The 18617-nt window shown below is 46.4% G+C and overlaps 1 protein-coding gene across 1 annotated transcript in view; it reads right to left on the bottom strand.

Annotated features, from left to right (window-relative positions):
• The window catches only part of LOC144605260 (synaptotagmin-6-like), a 299058-nt gene that overhangs the window by 122900 nt on the left and 157541 nt on the right, over window positions 1-18617 (bottom strand). Inside the window, exon 3 of the mRNA XM_078420353.1 lies at window positions 3702-4260. Coding sequence (XP_078276479.1) covers window positions 3702-4260 — 559 coding nt within the window. The remainder of the gene's footprint in view (window positions 1-3701; window positions 4261-18617) is intronic.

Consider the following 18617-nt stretch of genomic DNA (forward strand, 5'->3'; position numbering starts at 1 on the left):
GTTGGTGTGCGGGGATCGCTGATTGGGGCAGACTCGGTGGACCGAAGGGCCTGATTCCGCGATGTATTTCTAAACAAAACTTTTCATGTGCAAACTACTCAGGAATATAATGTTGCGCTGGTTAGATTGCACTAAAGAACATTTCGAGGCAAAAGTTCCGTGCATCAGGAAATTAGCCTGGACACTTCTGCTCACAGTTTACCTTCATGTATCAGTTGTCTTTACGGCACCAGACACACATATCACAATGACGCAAGCTTTCACTGGCTGTAGAAAAAGAACTGCAGATGCTGGTTTACCACAAAGATAGACACAGCAGGACAGGCAGCATCTCTGGAGAAAAGGAATGGGTGACGTTTTGGTTCGAGACCCTTTAGTCTGAGAGTTAGGGGAGAGAGAGACAGAAATATGGAAGGGTGAGGTGTGAAAACACAGATCAAAGGGGACGGAGATCAAGGAAAGGTGGAATGGCACCAAGTTAGCTGAGGGGAATGTGGGTGTTTCCTCCCTTAACTGTACAAGCTGGAACCTTTGGGTGCAACCCACAACCTCTTATGGATAATCACTAAAAATAGGACCACTTCACAGTGCAATCATAAAAGAGTCATCAATTAAAGGGTCTCCATTAAGATCTTGCGGGCAACATCAGCCAGCCTCAGTTTTCATTGCTCAGAATATTTCAAACCGTATCACAGGTTTCAGTCTTTATTGTTGAGCACATTAGAGTCAATGCTGTGATCTTTGTCTTGCTGATCATCCAGTACCTTTGGAGACGTGCCCCCCCCCCCCCCCCCCCCACCCCATGATATGAGGGTGACTTTCATAAGTTCATAAGGTCGTAAGTGACAGGAGCAGAATTAGGCCATTTGGCCCATCAAGTCTACTCCGCCATTCAATCATGGCTGATCTATCTCTCTCTCCGAACCCCATTCACCTGCCTTCTCCCCGTAACCCCTGACACCCATACTCATCAAGAATCTATTTATCTCTGCCTTAAAAATATCCACTGGCGTGGCCTCCACAGACTTCGGTGGCAATGAATTCCACAGATTCACCACCCTCTGACTAAAGAATTTTGGAGCAAGCCTTCACACAGGGAATAGCCACAAGGAACAGAGACTGCTGTCTGACCCGTCCCCTGTGTTTCACCTCATCTGCAAAGTAGCCTTTCTGCACCTCTCCTGTAGTTGTTGGGGCAAGAGGTGTTTCACAGCCTGGTGCCGTTACTGGTGATGAGCATGACAAAGATGCAGTAGTTGTGAGCTTTTCTAATGAGGATGGCATCGGGTCCCATTTTAATGCACAATGTTGAGTGTAGTCTAACAGAGCATTGTTTCTAAGGCACTTCTGCAGGGGATCTGGTTAGGTGTTGGTTCTATGTGCAGCGTGGTTAGTGCACCCAAAAAGGATGGAATTTGAAGGTATTTATTTTTAAAATACCGCAGTCAAAAGAATATATGCCTGCAAGCTGTCTTTCGCTGTTAATCCTCACACCGAGGGCACTGCCAAGCACGGGTCCAGCCTGTAGTTTAACCCAGCATTGGGCAACTGGATGGAACTACAACAATACCAAATCTTCACTGCGATTATCCAGATTAGGCTTCAAGACCAAACAGGTGCTCATAAATCCATAAATGATAGGAGCAGAATGAGGCCATTCGGCCTATCAAGTCTACCCCGCCATTCAATCATGGCTGATCTGTCTCTCCCTCCTAACCCCATTCTTCTGCCTTCAATGCCCTTAATGCCCTTTCAATTTGAAAAAGGGGAGACTTTCCCTGTGCTCATTTAATGCTTCAGAAACGCTCCAAAGTAATTTCTTAGCTACTGAAGCTGACTGGATCCCACACTACCGAAGGTACTCATTCCTCAAGAGGTGTTGAAGTAATAAGAGACAAGGGCATTGATCGGAGAGTCAATCTCCTCACTGGTTCTGTGTGTTTACAAATACACGGAGTTTGCAAAGCATAACCAAATATTAATCAAAATGTTTGCCAATTGACAACGTCAGTGGGAATGACAGGAAACTAACAGCATGGTCAACATTTAATATTGGATGTCCTGATCACAACTAGATTGCCCCATGTTGTTTTAGACCAGAAATTCAGCAGCAGGTGTGATGAGAAGGAGTTGAATTAAAATGTTGAAGCCAGGTGCTCAGCCCGAATCCCACGTCCCATGTAAATGCCCATTAAGGCATTGATACCTGCCTCCGCATCAATGATCATGTTCTACTTGGGTTCTCAGTGCAATTCCATTGATAAGGACAGTAAAGAAGAGAAAAGCAACTTTTCAGTCTAAAACTTCAAACTACAGATTTTAATTTTTTCAATATTTCAGGCCTTCATTTTAGGTAAGAACACCTGTTGTCAGAACAGAGTGATATTTTCCTGGGAATTGGATCCCGAAGATTGGGTTGCAGCACGATTTTCCAATTTAATGAGAAATGCGTGTAATAAAATGCAATTGTCACACTACCTGATACCTGCAAGTTTCTATCTGGATCCTCTGTGCAAAAATACACGGAAGTGCTCGGACAGTGTCCGCAGAATGCCTCAGACCTCCGCTGTCACCTGACGTCCAGCAAGACTCATGCATGTGGGTGCTTGAACGTGAAGTCCCAGGTGAGTCCCAGCCCCCACACTGGCAACCTGCTTCACGTACATGTCCTGTTACTTCTATACATATCATACAGTCTCTTTGGCTCACTCACTCACTCACTCACTCACTCACTCACTCACTCACTCACTCACTCACTCACTCACTCACTCACTCACTCACTCACTCACTCACTCACTCACTCACTCTCACTCACTCACTCACTCACTCACTCACTCACTCACTCACTCACTCACTCACAATTACCCTTCTCCTTCTGTCTCCACCTCCAGCAAAAGCAGTACCCCCCACACTAGCTGGGGAAACTCCACATTGATGATTTTCCCTTTGTTCCAAATAAACCAACCCCTTCCAACTCAACTACTGCCCCTCCAATGCAAAAAAAACCCCCAGCTCCTCTAGGCTCCAGTAAGCTCTACATTGCTCTGCCTACTTTGGTCTTTGCACTATCATGGTTTTCTTGCCGAGAATAACTGATAATTTGTTGTATATTAATTGATGTTATTGGGTTACATGTGCCTGTAAAGCTGAGGCAAGTGAGAATTTCATTTCTGGTGCAAATGACAAATAAATACTCTAGATTCTCCCTGACCTCTGATCCCCTTCCTCCCAACAACCTCCGGTAGCTGACCCCTGCCCACTGACCCACTGAGTCCACAGCCCCAACTCCCAGGAGTTGAAAGGTCCTTCACCATGCAACGTTGACTCGGTTGTGCTTTTTACCTTGAATCTCCCAGTGACAGCCCAAAATATATTGTCTCTGCACGATGCCTTTAGAGATACCATTTACTTTTCAGGCTTGGGTTTGACACTACTCAAAAACATTGGGGTGCTTGCAAAGGCAAATGAAACCAGGCAGGATGTTAAATGAGCAGTCAGTTTGTAATCACCTGTGTTGTGCCATTTCTATCTTCATCTTTTATCTCAAGCACTGCACACAAGTGGCTCAGAAACTGATACCTCCCCCAAGCTGGAGGCAAGGTATTAATCAGCTGATACCTCACCAAACCACAGGCAAGGTTAACCATGTCAGGAGACGTTACTTCTGCATGCAGCATGGAAGGCGAGCCTCTGATACTCACAGTTGTGGCGTACTGGATGTCCTTCCAGATGGACGTCTCTCTGGAGAGATCTGATGCTTCAAACAGGTTCTCTAAAATCACCTCCCCAATCATGTCATGTCTAGAAAACCTGTCAAAGTCATACACGCTCAAGTGTAGTTTCCTGTTGTTGAGTTCGTCGTATGACACAGGAAACTGGAAACTCTCATCAAAGGTGGGATTGAGAGTTTTCCTGTGCACCCGGGTCTGGAACTTCCTTTTCCGATCGGGCAGAAGATAGATTTTTACATAGGGGTCCGAGCTCCCGCAAATGTCCTTTGCCGGCAAATCAAAACCCTTAAGGATTGTGACAATCAGCATCTCATTCTCATAGTCGTACTTTAGCGTGAAGTTGATTTTGCCGCAGGACTTCCCAGCATCCTTTTTTGTGTCTTCAGAGTCCATGGACTTCTGCTTGTAGAGCTCAGGTTTGATCCGCCCAATGCTTGTGGCTTGTTCCTTGTATGGAAAGGAGTCGGTGCTGAAGTCAACACTCGACACATGCATCTGCCTCGGTAAGTGTCGCTTAAAAGAGCTGTGCCTAGAGCGGACAATCAAAAATAAAAACAACTCATTGGTGAAAGAAAGAGTAAAGGAATTGTACTTATATCACAGCTTTCACAATCGCAAGGATTACACGGGCAATGACAATAGACAATAGACAATAGACAATACACAATAGGTGCAGGAGGAGGCCATTCGGCCCTTCGGGCCAGCACCGCCATTCAATGTGATCATGGCTGATCATTCTCAATCAGTACCCCGTTCCCACCTTCTCCCCACACACCCTGACTCCGCTATCCATAAGAGCTCCATCTAGCTCTCTCTTGAATGCATTCAGAGAATTGGCCTCCACTGCCTTCTGAGGCAGAGAATTCCACAGATTCACAACTCTCTGACTGAAAAAGTTTTTCCTCATCTCAGTTCTAAATGGCCTACCCCTTATTCTTAAACAGTGGCCCCTTGGTCTGGACTCCCCCAACATTGGGAACATGTTTCCTGCCTCTAACGTGTCCAACCCCTTAATAATCTTATCCTCCTCTCATCCTTCTAAATTCCAGTGTATATTCCAATGAAGATAGATTTTCATCCATCTGCCAGGGCAATGGACCTTTGAGGCCAAAGATAAGCCTCTGCATTTTTAAGAACTTCAGACCTTGAATGATGCAAGCTGGTGCCAGAATCATGGTGACACTTGCATACTGCCTGAGTGAAATCTACTATTGTGTAGGAAGGAACTGCAGATGCTTGTTTACACTGAAGATAAACACAACATGCCGGAGTAACTCAGCGGGACAGGCAGTATCACTAGAGAGAAGGAATGGGTGATGTTTCGGGTCGAGGCGTGTCGGGTGGGGTCTGGAGAAGGGTCTCTCCAGAGATGCTGCCTGTCCCGCTGAGTTACCCCAGCATTTTGTATAATTTTGTACTATTCATACACTCCTGTGCGATTGTACTTATGCACAGTAAGACCTGAGTGAATTGTATGTCAAACAAAATAATTTCACTAGATTTAGATTTAGATTTAGAGATACAGCGCAGAAACAGGCCCTTCGGCCCACCAAGTCCGCACCGCCCAGCGATCCCCGCACACTAACACTATCCTATACCCACTAGGGACAATTTTTTTACATTTGCCAAGCAAATTAACCTACAAACCTGTACGTCTTTGGAGTGTGGGGGGAAACTGAAGATCTCGGAGAAAACCCACGCAGGTCACGGGGAGAACGTACAAACTCCGTACAGTACAGCACCCGTAGTCAGGATCGAACCTGAGTCTCCGGCGCTGCATTCGCTGTAAGGCAGCAACTCTACCGCTGCGCCATCGTATGTGTGCAATAACGTACTATCGCACCATTGAACCATTGAACCAATTTTGAAGAAAATTTCCCATCATCTTCTTGGGAACCCAGCAAAAAACACCAGCACACAATGTCTCACAAACGGCAAAGTGTAAATAATCAGTAAATGGATTTTCCTGGTGCTGGCTCAGAGAGAAATATTGGCTCGGAAACTGGGGAGGGTTTCTTGGACGTCTTTGAGGTAATGCCCATGGATCTTTGAGAGGATAACATCTCATCTGAGAAACAGTATGGTATGGATTTCCCCACCTCTGCCTGCACTAAACATAGAAACATAGAAACATAGAAAATAGGTGCAGGAGAAGGCCATTGAGCCTGCACCGCCATTTAATATGATCATGGCTGATCATCCAACTCAGTATCCCGTACCTGCCTTCTCTCCATACCCCCTGATCCCTTTAGCCACAAGGGCCACATCTAACTCCCTCTTAAATATATCCAATGAACTGGCCTCAACTACCTTCTGTGGCAGAGAATTCCACAGATTCACCACTCTGTGTGAAAAAAAACGCTCTCATCTCAGTCTTAAAAGACTTCCCCCTTATCCTTAAACTGTGACCCCTTGTTCTGGAGAAATTGGAGGCCACTCACGTTTGAATTTATTTTTGCAATCGACATCAATGGAAACAAATTTTGGTGAGGTTTTGTAACATAACCCTGGAACAATAATGCATATTTAATGGATGCAAATGACAAAATATATATAACCCAGCAACTCCAACAGCAACTCTAACAGCAACTCTAAAAGTTCCCACTGCCCTGCATCGGGATATCAATCTTGTCTATTTCCTCAACTTTACACTTTAGACTTTAGAGATACAGCGTGGAAACAAGCCCTTCGGCCCACCGAGTCCATGCTGGTCAGCGACAACCCAGTATACCTCCTCTGCCCAACACACTAAGGAAAATTTACAATTTACACGCACCATTTAACCTGCAAACCTGGACATTTTTGAAGTGAGGGAGGAAACTGGAACACCCAGAGAAATCTCGCACGGTCAGAGGGAGAATGCACAAACTCCAAACGGACAGCACCGGTAGTCAGGATTGAACCTGGGTCTAAAGCATCAGCTCTACCACTGCAGCACTGTGCCACTGTCTACAACTAGACTTAAACTCACAAACTACTGACTCAAAGCCAAACACTCCACTCCTCAGTTACTGCTGATGCCGAAAGTGACATATTGTGGCATGTTTTTAGACAATTTAATTGCAATGCTCACCACATCAGGGAAGCAGATGTGGGCAATGCATCAGTCTGACCGAATGAAACATTCATGCAACCACTCAGTGTTAGCCATCACAAAATATTCAGCAACTGCGGCCTTTCCTCCTCTCTGAAATCAGACCAACATGGGATACCAGTCTACCCCAACAGCTGCTGACGACCTTCTACCGCTGCACCCTAGAGAGCATCCTAACACATGGCATCCCTGTGTGGTATCTCAGCTGCACGGAGACAGAGAGGAAAGCTCTTCAGCGGGTAGTCCATAGAGCTCAGAGGACCATCGGAACACAGCTACCAGACTTGGAGGGCATCTACAACACACGATGCCTCAGAAAAGCCACCAGCATTCATAAAGACTCCTCACATCCCTGCAACAGTCTGTTCGAACTTCTACCATCGGGCAGACGATACAAGGCCTTCTACGCCCGCACCTCCAGACTCAGGAACAGCTTCATCCCCAGGGCCATAGCTGCTATGAACCGGTCCTGCTGAGCCGGATGGTCACATCGCACAGTGATCCGGCACAGATCTACTTGCACTTTATTCTGTTTTAATTTGTTTCATTGGGTTGTTTAAATTAATACTGACTAGCTAATTAAATTATTGCATCGTATGGGAGGCGCATTCCCAATCTCGTTGTACCCCTGTACAATGACAATAAAGACATATTGTATTGTATCGTATTGTAAATAGTTCAACATTTAAATTCATATCCTTATGTTTAAATTTCTCCTTGACTATTCCTCTTTCCCTGTTCTATCCATCAACTCCACTTCCCTTACAAAATCCCTGTGCCCTGACAATTCAGGTCATGCTAACATAGAGAGATACAATAGACAATAGACAATAGACAATAGGTGCAGGAGTAGGCCATTCAGCCCTTCGAGCCAGCATCGCCATTCAATGCGATCATGGCTGATCACTCTCAATCAGTACCCCGTTCCTGTCTTCTCCCCATACCCCCTCACTCCGCTATCCTTAAGAGCTCTATCCAGTTCTCTCTTGAAAGCATCCAACGAACTGGCCTCCACTGCCTTCTGAGGCAGAGAATTCCACACCTTCACCACTCTCTGACTGAAAAAGTTCTTCCTCATCTCCGTTCTAAATGGCCTACCCCTTATTCTTAAACTGTGGCCCCTTGTTCTGGACTCCCCCAACATTGGGAACATGTTTCCTGCCTCTAATGTGTCCAATCCCCTAATTATCTTATATGTTTCAATAAGATCCCCCCTCATCCTTCTAAATTCCAGTGTATACAGCTTGGAACAGGCCCATCGGCACATCGTCTCTGTGCTGGAAATCAACCACCGATTTATACAAATCCTACAATAATCCCACTTTCTGATCAACTCTCCCCAGACTCGGGGTTTGTAGATTAATTGGCCTTTATCAACTGGCCCCCGTGTGTAGGGAGAGCATGAGAAAGTGGGCTAACATAGATCTAATGTGTATGGGTGATGGATGGACGGCGTGGACTCGTTGGGCTGAAGGGCCTGTTTCCATGCTGTATCTCACAACTAAAGCTAAACTAAACTCTGTCACTCTTGTACCCCAGTTTCTCACGCATCTCCGATTTTCACCAAACCACTATTGTCAGCTGGGTCACACCCATTCAACCTCTTTAGATGACTATTTCCGACACAACTATTTCCTTCAAGGATGTGTTAGCTTTAAACTTAGCTTGTAGATCAAACGTTTGGCCAGACATCTTGTTTGATGGTTTAAAATCAAATTTCCTTTGAGCGTGTTCCTTGCAAAACATTTGGGAATATTCAGTGGGCTATTTCTGTTCCATCATTATAAGTTGTCGTTGCTGAATTAACCTACAGAAACGTTTCTGGCGGCGTTGAGTCTATCGGTAAGCAAGCAGAAGTCAATTCGATAATATGTCACAAAACGTAATCTGAGGGATGTCATTAAGTGGCTGAAAGCTGCAGCCTTTGTAAAGAAAGATGACTTGTGCAGCAGGGCAAACCAATTTCTCTCCTTCTACATTCATGAATCATTCATTCTAAAAACACTGCAGGATAAAACGAGAGTGGTCAATGGTAAACAATGTTTGCTGCACCTTGTCATATTGAAGCATCTTAAATCTCTGTGTGCATAAATTACTTCTTAAGTCCACGAAATTTGACTTAGACATCATGGGCCGCAGCGGTAGAGTTGCTGCCTTACTGCGACAGAGACACGAGTTTGATCCTGACTACGGGCACTGCCTGCGTGGAGTTTGTACGTTCTCCCCGTGACCTCGGTTTCCCCCCACACTCCAAAGACGTACAGGTTTGCAGGTTAATTGGCCTGGTTAAGTTGTAAATTGTCCCTGGTGTGTGTAGGATGGTGTTGGTGTGCCTGATCCCATGTGCCTGAATCTTGGGAGGCACGGTGGCACAGCGGTAGAGTTGCTGAACCAAAGGAGACCTGGCGTGGATACTTTGTGACTTTGTGAGCGCCCTTTATGTGGCGGCTATTTGCATACCCTGGGGATGGAAGCAAAGAATTTCACTGTGACTTGCCACACGTGACAATAAAGTTTTCAATTCAATTCTATTCAGTTCATAAACAAAAAGGTGCAATATGGTCATATAATCATACTGGGGAGGCAGCTGTACGACCTGCAGGATTTTGCTGGTCCTTTGAAAGTGTAATCCAGTTAGTCCAACCCCTCTGCACTCAGTCTGAAGAAGGGTCTCGATCCAAAATGTCACCTATCCTGTTTTTCCCGAGATGCTGCCTGACCCGCTGAGTTAATCCAGCTTTTTGCCTCCATCCTCCACAGTTCCTTGTCCTATATATTTTTTTCAAGCATTCATCAACATTTTTTCCGAAAGGTTACATTTAAACGGCCTCCCCCCCCACATTATGATAGTGCATGACTACGCTGCACAGATGCAGCCAAACCTTGCATTCTCTGATCACTGCAGAAAGAGTTTCCCACAATGTATCGTAACCGAACGTCACAAGTTCACAAATTCAACAAGTTATAGGAGTAGAATTAGGCCATTCGGCCCATCGAGTCGACTCCGCCATTCAATCATGGCCGATCTCGGCCTTCTTATCACATTTTCCTGCCTTCTCCCCAAAACCCTTGACGCCCGTTCTAATCAACAATTTGTCTATCTCTGCCTTAAAAATATCCACTGATTAACTTGGCCCTTTTATATTACATTGCGGACTGAGAATATGCAGCAGTAAGCAGAGAGACTGAGTCTCACATGTAGAAATTGGAACAGGCAAGTCCAGTAGGACAAGTAGGCAGAGAGAGGCAGGAGGAGACGCTGCAGAGGGCCCTCGGACATGAGGGGGTTTATGTCACTACAGGGGAGCCTCACAGTTAAGATGGATGAGCTGAGAGCATGGATCAGCAGATGGGATTATGATATTGTTGAAATCATCAGAAAATGGTTGAGATAAGGCGGGGGTTGGCCGCTCAATGTTCCAGTGAAAAGGCGTTTCAGGTGTGACAGAGGGGGATGCCAAATGGCCTCCTCCTGCACCTGTTTTCCATGTTTCTAGGAGAGCGGGGGATATTGCACTGTCTGTTAGGTAGTACTCAGGGAAGACATCCCAGTGGGATCGGTCGAGGCGAAATGGATAGAATTGAGGAATGAGGCAGAGGCAGTCACTTTGATGGGGTTATGCAGTTGGACTCCTAATAATCCACTGAAATTAGAAAAAACAAATATGTCGGCAGATCACAGAAGGGTGAAAAGCAATAGGGCTGTAAAAGGGACTTCCATCAAGTCCCACATGGTAGATGGTCCAGAGCACTGAGGCACATGGGATCCAAAACTGACTGAGTGATAGAACTGATCTCCGGTTTCCTCCCACAGTCTAAAGACATAAAGGTTTGTGGGTCAGTTGGCTTGGTAAAATTATAAATTGTCCCCAGCTTGTGTAGGATAGATTTGATTTGATTTAGAGATACAGGCCCTTCGGCCCACCGAGTCCGCACCGCCCAGCAATCCCCGCACATTAACACTATCTATCCTACACACACTAGGGACAATTTTTTTACATTTTACCCAGTCAATTAACCTACATACCTGTACGTCTTTGGAGTGTGGGAGGAAACCGAAGATCTCGGAGAAAACCCACGCAGGTCACGGGGAGAACGTACAAACTCCGTATAGACGGCGCCCGTAGTCAGGATCGAACCTGAGTCTCCGGCGCTGCATTCGCTGTAAGGCAGCAACTCTACCACTGCGCCACCGTGCCGCCCAGGATAGCATTAGTTTGCGGGGATTGCTGTTCGGCGCGGGCTCGGTGGCGAGCTTCCGCACTGTATCTCTGAACTCAACTAAACTTAACGACAATTGATCACTGAAGTACACTCAGAAAATGAAATTAAAAGGAAATGAAGTTTTAAATGTTTACAAAAGTTCAATGTGAGCCATTGGGCACATACATACTCCATATGCCTCCTTGTCATGGAGAGTGATTTTATACATCAATTCTACCCCTTTATTGTTAATCTCTGTTAATCTGTAGGAATTGATTCTCTCAATGTTTTGTGTTGAATCCCAGACACACACATTCTCTTTGTTTGTCGTTGTGAATGACCTTTTATTCTTTATTTGCAAGCTCCAGGAATGATTCTTGAAGCTATAACTATAGGTCGCATTGTGCAGTTAGCTATCATGGAAAGCCTGTCTTTCAACAAATGCATGATGTACTCACTGCACATGCCCCGGATTATTGTGGACATCAAATTGAGGCCACAGTCTAAGCATGCACTTAACAACGTGTGCTAAAAATAGTCCCTGGCAGCTTGGGTGATAACAAATAGAATGGGCCTGTCATCTTGATTTCCACTCTATTGAAATCAAGGTATGGCTGAAATTCACTGATTGGAACTCATAACGTCATGAGTTCATAAATGATAGGAGAGGAATTAGGCCATTTCGCCCATCAAGTCTACTCTGCCATTCAATCATGGCTGATCAATCTCTCCCTCCCAACCCCATTCTCCTGCCTTCTCCCCATAACCCCTGACACCCGTACTAATCAAGAATCTATCTATCTCTGCCTTAAAATTATCCATTGGCTTGACCCCCACAGCCACCTGTGGCAAAGAATTCCACAGATTCACCACCCTCTGACTAAAGAAATTGTGGAGGAAAGAAACCTTCACACAGGGAATAGCCACAAGGAACAGAGACTGCTGTCTGACCCGTCCCCTGTGTTTCACCTCATCTGCAAAGTAGCCTTTCTGCACCTCCTCATCTCCTTCTTAAAGGAACGCCCTTTAATTCTGAGGCTATTACTTCTAGTCCTAGACTCTCCCACTAGTGGAAACATCCTCTCCACATCCACTCTATCCAAGACTTTCACTATTCGGTACGTTTCAATGAGGTCCCCCCCTCATCCTTCTAAACTCCAGCGAGTACAGGCCCAGTGCCCACAAACGCTCATCATAGGTTTATTCACAAAATGCTGGAGTAACTCAGCAGGTCTGAAGAAGGGTCTCGACCCGAAACGTCACCCATTCCTTCTCTCCCGAGATGCTGCCTGACCTGCTGAGTTACTCCAGCATTTTGTGAATAAATCGATTTGTACCAGCATCTGCAGTTATTTTCTTATATTACTCATCATAGGTTAACCCACTCATTCCTGGGATCAGCTCAACTCACAGCTCACCAGTCCCATTGATCCTAATCTACCTGCTCCAGTCATGAAGGACCTATCTTGCTGGAGTTGAAGACTGCTTAGGCCTCTGTCAATGTAAGTGTGTCATCTGGGTAAGTGAGAAACAACCTTGCCCGTTGTAATTGTTAGGAGTTGGGCAGATGTGTGAAGGCTTGCAAATACTTCTGGACATCAGAAACATTGAGATCCACATCAAAACTAAAATAATTACAATTTTAAAACTTGTGAAAAATATTAAAGGTGAAGGCCAGCTAAAGAATTCAAATAATTAAAAAGGGCATTGCAATGGCAAGGTGGGCACAGTGGTGCAGCAGGTAGAGCTGCTGCCTCACAGCGCCAGAGACCCATGTTGAATCCTGACATCGGGTGCTGTCTGTGTGGAGTTTGCACTCTTTCCCTGTGACCACGTGGGTTTCCTCCGGGTTCCCTGTTTCCTTCCCACAACACAATGATTTGCAGATTTGTAGGTTAATTGGCTTCTGTAAATTGTAGGGAGTGGAGGAGAAAGTGGGATAACATACGGCAGGGTGATCGATGGTTGGCATGGACTCAGTGGGCTGAAGGGCCTGTTTCGATGCTGCATCTCTAAACTCTAAACCCTCTAAAAACGTTAAAATCAATGCAAATAATCAAAAGAAATGCAACTCGTTTTCCTTGGTTTCTTTTCTCACAGCCACACATTTGCTGCTCAGCTGAAAGGGCTTGGAAATCTGAAATCAAGTCAGAATCCAGAAGCAGGATCTTCACCTTAAGAGCCAACTCCTGCCTTATCTTCGGATTCTATGTGGCGTCCAGGGATGGAGTGGCTTTCTACATGGAGGTGCAGCATCTGTTTCTAGATGGCTTTACATGCGTACGTGAGTTGGGCAACTGAGCCATGAGTCACCTGTCACCACAGACTCCATGTTGCTCAGGGGTTTGACACGCAACAGATTGAGTTTCAGAGGAGCGGTCACGGTAGCGCAGCGGTAGAGTTGCTGCCTTACAGCGAATGCAGCACCGGGAGGCCCAGGTTCGATCCTGACTACTGGCGCCGTCTGTACGGAGTTTGTACGTTCTCCCTGTGACCTGCGTGGGTTTTCTCCGAGATCTTCGGTTTCCTCCCACACTCCAAAGACGTGCAGGTTTGTAGGTAAATTGGCTTGGTAAATGTACAATGTGAAAATTGTCCCTAGTGGGTGTAGGATAGTGTTAATGTGCGGGGATCACTGGTCGGCGCGGACCCGATGGGCCGAAGGGCCTGTTTCCGCGCTGTATCTCTCAACTAAACTAAGAGAGCCTGAGAACCATTACCTCCAGGTTCAAGTACAGCATCTTCTCATTAATCTGCAGGCTCTGAAACCACCCCGCCCAACCCTAACCACAACCGCACCTCAGCAACTAACTACCATGGAATTTGGTATCACAAAATGCTGGAGTAACTCAGCGGGTCACGCATTCCCTTTCTCCCGAGATGCTGCCTGACCCGCTGAGTTACTCCAGCACTTTTAGCACTTTTAACTCCAGCTGAGTTACTCCAGCACTTACTCCAGACTCATTGTTCCCGGATAAAAACCATTCCCACTATGTCCTTCCTGTGTCCCTCGTGATGTTATAAACCTCTATAAGGTCACCCCCTCAGCCTCCGACATCCCAGTGTGAATAAACCTAGGCTATTCAGCCTGTGCGTATAACAACAATCTTCCATTCCAGGCAACGTCCTGGTTAATCTCTCTGCACAGCCTTCTGGTAGCTTGGTGACCAGAACTGTACACCATATTCTTAGGGCACAACTCTTTTATTTATTGCCTTGGCCCGCAAAGGCAAGCTTATCAAATGTCTACTTCACTACCTTATCCATTGGCGTTGCTATTTTTGGAAAGCTGTGGACTTGCACCCCAAGGGACAGCTTGCTAGAAGGCAGGGCTGAAGATGTCCTGGTTGGGTTGCTCCTGGGCCTGGCCAAGCTGGCCATCTGTGACCCACGGGGCCAGATGGAAGAGGGCTCTGCCTGAGCCAGCTGCGTGCCCTTTTACTGGGGTTACGTCCGCGCCCGGGTGGTGTTGGTGAGCGACTGAGCGCTGTCCATGGGCACCCTGGGGGATTTCCGGGACCGCTGGGCACCGCGAGGGATTGGATGCATCCTGGATAGGGATTGGAATATAGTTGTGTCCTGGAACAGATAGTTTCATTTGGTATTCTGGTGGTGGGTTCTGTTTGGTTTTATTGTTTAAAAAAAAGGGACAGCTTGCTGTTAGAAACATAGAAAACAGGTGCAGGAGTAGGCCATTCGGCCCTTCGAGCCTGCACCGCCATTCAATATGATCATGGCCGATCATCCAGCTCAGTAGCCTGTACCTGCCTTCTCTCCATACCCCCTGATCCCTTTAGCAAAAAGGGCCACATCTAACTCCCTCTTAAATATAGCCAATGAACTGGCCTCAACTACCTTCTGTGGCAGAGAATTCCACAGACTCACCACTCTCTGTGTGAAGAAATGTTTTCTCATCTCGGTCCTAAAAGACTTCCCCCTTATCCTTAAGCTGTGACCCCTGGTTCTGGACTCCCCCAACATCGGGAACAATCTTCCCGCATCTAGCCTCTCCAACCCCTTAAGAATTTTATATGTTTCTATAACCAATGTTGCCAATGAACCTACCTTTTGGAATTTATGTTACATGCAACCAAGGCAGTTGAAATCAAATTCCTTAATCTAGAATCTCAAAGGATAAACTCAAGTATCCATTATCTTTGAGCACCAGAGTGAACAGCCTGGCTGGAGTTGTCATGCTGCCCTGCTGGGACATGCTTCTTTTTAAACTGAGCATTAGGAGTAACTCCAAAAAAGAGACTGCAACCTACACTCTGGTTCTTATGTAAAAAGTGTACTCCGCAAGGAATCTTGCAGGAGAGGAGCGGCACGGTGGCGCAGTGGTAGAGTTGCTGCCTAACAGCGCCAGAGACCTGGGTTCCTTCCTGACTACGGGTGCTGCCTTTACAGAGTTTGTACATCCTCCCTGTGACCGCATGTGTTTTCTCCAGATTCCCTCCCACACTCTGAAGGCGTACAGGTTTGTTGGTTAATTGGCTTTGGAAAAATTGTAAAACTGCCCCTAGTTTGTAGGATGGTGTTAGTGTACAACTGGCACTCTTGGTGAGCCGAAAGGGCCTGTTTCCACGCTGTACCTCTTAAGTCTAAAAGATTTTCAAAGGCAAAGTAATTGTCATAAACTACTTGCATGCCACTCCCAGGGACTGTGCATATGATTTTAGCACCAGCAAAATAGATGGTGCATTGGACACCAACTTAAAGTGCTCAGTGCTGTGTGACACGAGCCCTCCAAGATCTCAAACCAAAAGCCTCGACTAAAGATGTGGCCCCTACAGATCACGATGTTGGGGCAAATCTGTTGGGATGTTGTTTGTTTTTGGTTTTGCAGAGCACAGCATGAATGCTTGGCAAAGATCTGTTTACACTTCAGCGACTCCTGACAACAGCCTGATGTTTTAGTAATAATTGTCTCCATCCTTTCACAACTGAGCAATGAATCACAAGAAACTAAAAAGTGGACCATCAACAGGATGTAACGGAGAGCAGACAGGACGGGAGGGAAGCACACGAGGCAGGCTACCATCATTTACGTCACTCAGGTTGCGATGATTTTCTTACAGATTTAATCCATACTTTGCTATTTGCATCATCTCAGTGATAAGTCCATCCAGAAAGCATAGTGTGTATTTCAATGCAAGTCAGTATATTTCCCGGAATATAAAATCAGTAATACATCACTCTCAAAAATGTCCGTTTTATTTCCTAGTCTGAATTTGGGCGGCACGGTGGCGCAGCGGTAGAGTTGCTGCCTTACAGCGAATGCAGCGCCAGAGACTCAGGTTCGATCCTGACTACGGGCGCCGTCTGTACGGAGTTTGTACGTTTCTCCCCGTGACCTGCATGGGTCTTCTCCGAGATCTTCGGCTTCCTCCCACACTCCAAAGACATACGGGTATGTAGGTTAACTGACTGGGTAAATGTAAAAATTGTCCCTAGTGTGTGTAGGATAGTGTTAACGTGTGGGGATCGCTGGGCGGCGCGGACTTGGTGGGCCGAAAGGCCTGTTTCCGCGCTGTATCTCTAAAAAAAATATTTGGAAATTACGCACTTGTGCATCTGATGCAATTTCTTTATCAACTTGCATTGTTCACTGGGCAGTGTTCAGTGCAGTGGGGAAGGTGGGAAATGAGGCACATTTGTCTGGCTATGACTCTAGAGCTCTATCCAACGAATGGCTGATCGTCCCCAATCAATACCCCGTGCCTGCCTTCTCCCCATATCCCTTGATTCCACTAGCCCCTAGAGCACTATCCAAGGAATGGCAGATTGAGACAGTTAGATCGATGCAAGGGAGCGTTGGATTGAAACCTCATTACTTGGTCCTTGTTCTCTGGCTCCCATCTCCCTCATTCTTTCAATGTTTCAGGGCGGCACAGAGGCTGCTCCCTGACAGCACCAGAGAGCCGAGTGCAATCCTGACTACTGGAGCTGTCTGTATAGTTTGTATGTTCGTATTGTGACCACGTGGGTTTTCTCTGGGGGCTCTGGTTTGCCCCCACACTACAGAGTCGTACAGGTTTGTAGGTTAATTGGCTTCGGTAAAATTGTATATTGTCCCTAGTTTGTTGGATAGTGTTCATGTAGGGGGTGATCGTGGTGGGCACGGACTTAGTGGGCCAAAGGGCCTGTTTCCGTGCTGTATCTCTGAAGTCTAAAGTACCAACATCCCCACTGCTTGAGGCGATTAGGATGGAGGTAGACACAAAATGCTGGAGTAACTCAGCGGGACAGGCAGTACCTCTGGAGAGAAATATAGAAACATAGAAAATAGGTGCAGGAGGAGGCCATTCAGCCCTTCGAGCCAGCACCACCATTCATTGTGATCATGGCTGATCGTCCCCAATCAATACCCCGTGTCTGCCTTCTCCCCATATCCCTTGATTCCACTAGCCCCCAGAGCTCTATCTAAGGAACGGGTGACGTTTCGGGTCGAGACCCTTCTTCAGACTGATGTCAGGGGAGTGGGCATTACAGAGATAAAAGGTAGTCAGAGACTGTAAGACTGGTGGGAGAACTGGGAAGGGGGAGGGGATGGAGAGAGAGGGAATGCAAGGGCTACTTGAAGTTAGAGAAGTCAATGTTCAAACCGCTGGGGTGTAAGCTACCCAAGCGAAATATGAGGTGCTGTTCCTCCAATTTGTGCTGGTCCTCACTCTATCAATGGAGGAGGCCCGGGACAGAAAGGTCAGACTGGGAATGGGAGGGGGAGTTAAAGTGTTGAGCAACCGGGAGATCAGGCAGGTTAAGGTGGACTGAGCGAAGGTGTTCAGCAAAAACGATCGCCGAGCCTGAGCTTGGTCTCGCCGACATAAAGTCCACACCTGGATGGAGGTACATCATTGGGACTGAGGAGTGGTGGGATCAGAACCTTTGTTTGGGGGATTAAACCGCATTGTTCTTAGGGTATAAAGAGGAGGGGAATTAGGAGCAATAGCTCGCCAGGTTTGGTGGACCATGTACTCAGGGCTCCGCACGTTGTGAGACATTGATCTGAGACATCACTGGGGATTTAATTTAGATGGGAGTTACGGGGTGATGGTTTTAGTTCAGGAGGTTACGGGGGTGATGGTTTTATGAGCTGAGCCCAAGATTAGTTACCCTGCAGATCTCACAATTCACAGTGGCTATCGGCAATCTTCCCAGAGAAGCCAGCCACCGCATCCCCTGTAATGTCCACAACAAAGAACTGCAGATGCTGGATTTCAAAAAAAAGATGCAAAGTGATAATAGTCAGCTGGACCAAACCTCTGGAATCCCAATTTCATGACAGCTCAGTTCAGGTCAGTTTAGTTTATTGTCGCATGTACCAAGCAAGGTACAGTAAAAAGCTTTTGTTGTGTGCCAACCAGACAGCGGAAAGACAAATAGATGATTACAATCGAGCCATTCACAGTGTGCAAGAAATGTTGCAGTAGGAGTAGAGATTTAAGAGTGTGGAGTGAATGTAATATGTGATTTAGAAGGATGAGAGGAGATCTTATCGAAACGTATAAGGTTATTAAGGGGTTGGACATGTTAGAGGCAGGAAACATGTTCCCAATGTTGGGGGAGTCCAGAACAAGGAGCCACAG

This window comes from Rhinoraja longicauda, chromosome 24 (genome assembly GCF_053455715.1).
Source record: "Rhinoraja longicauda isolate Sanriku21f chromosome 24, sRhiLon1.1, whole genome shotgun sequence".
NCBI classification, from domain to species: Eukaryota; Metazoa; Chordata; class Chondrichthyes; order Rajiformes; family Arhynchobatidae; genus Rhinoraja; species Rhinoraja longicauda.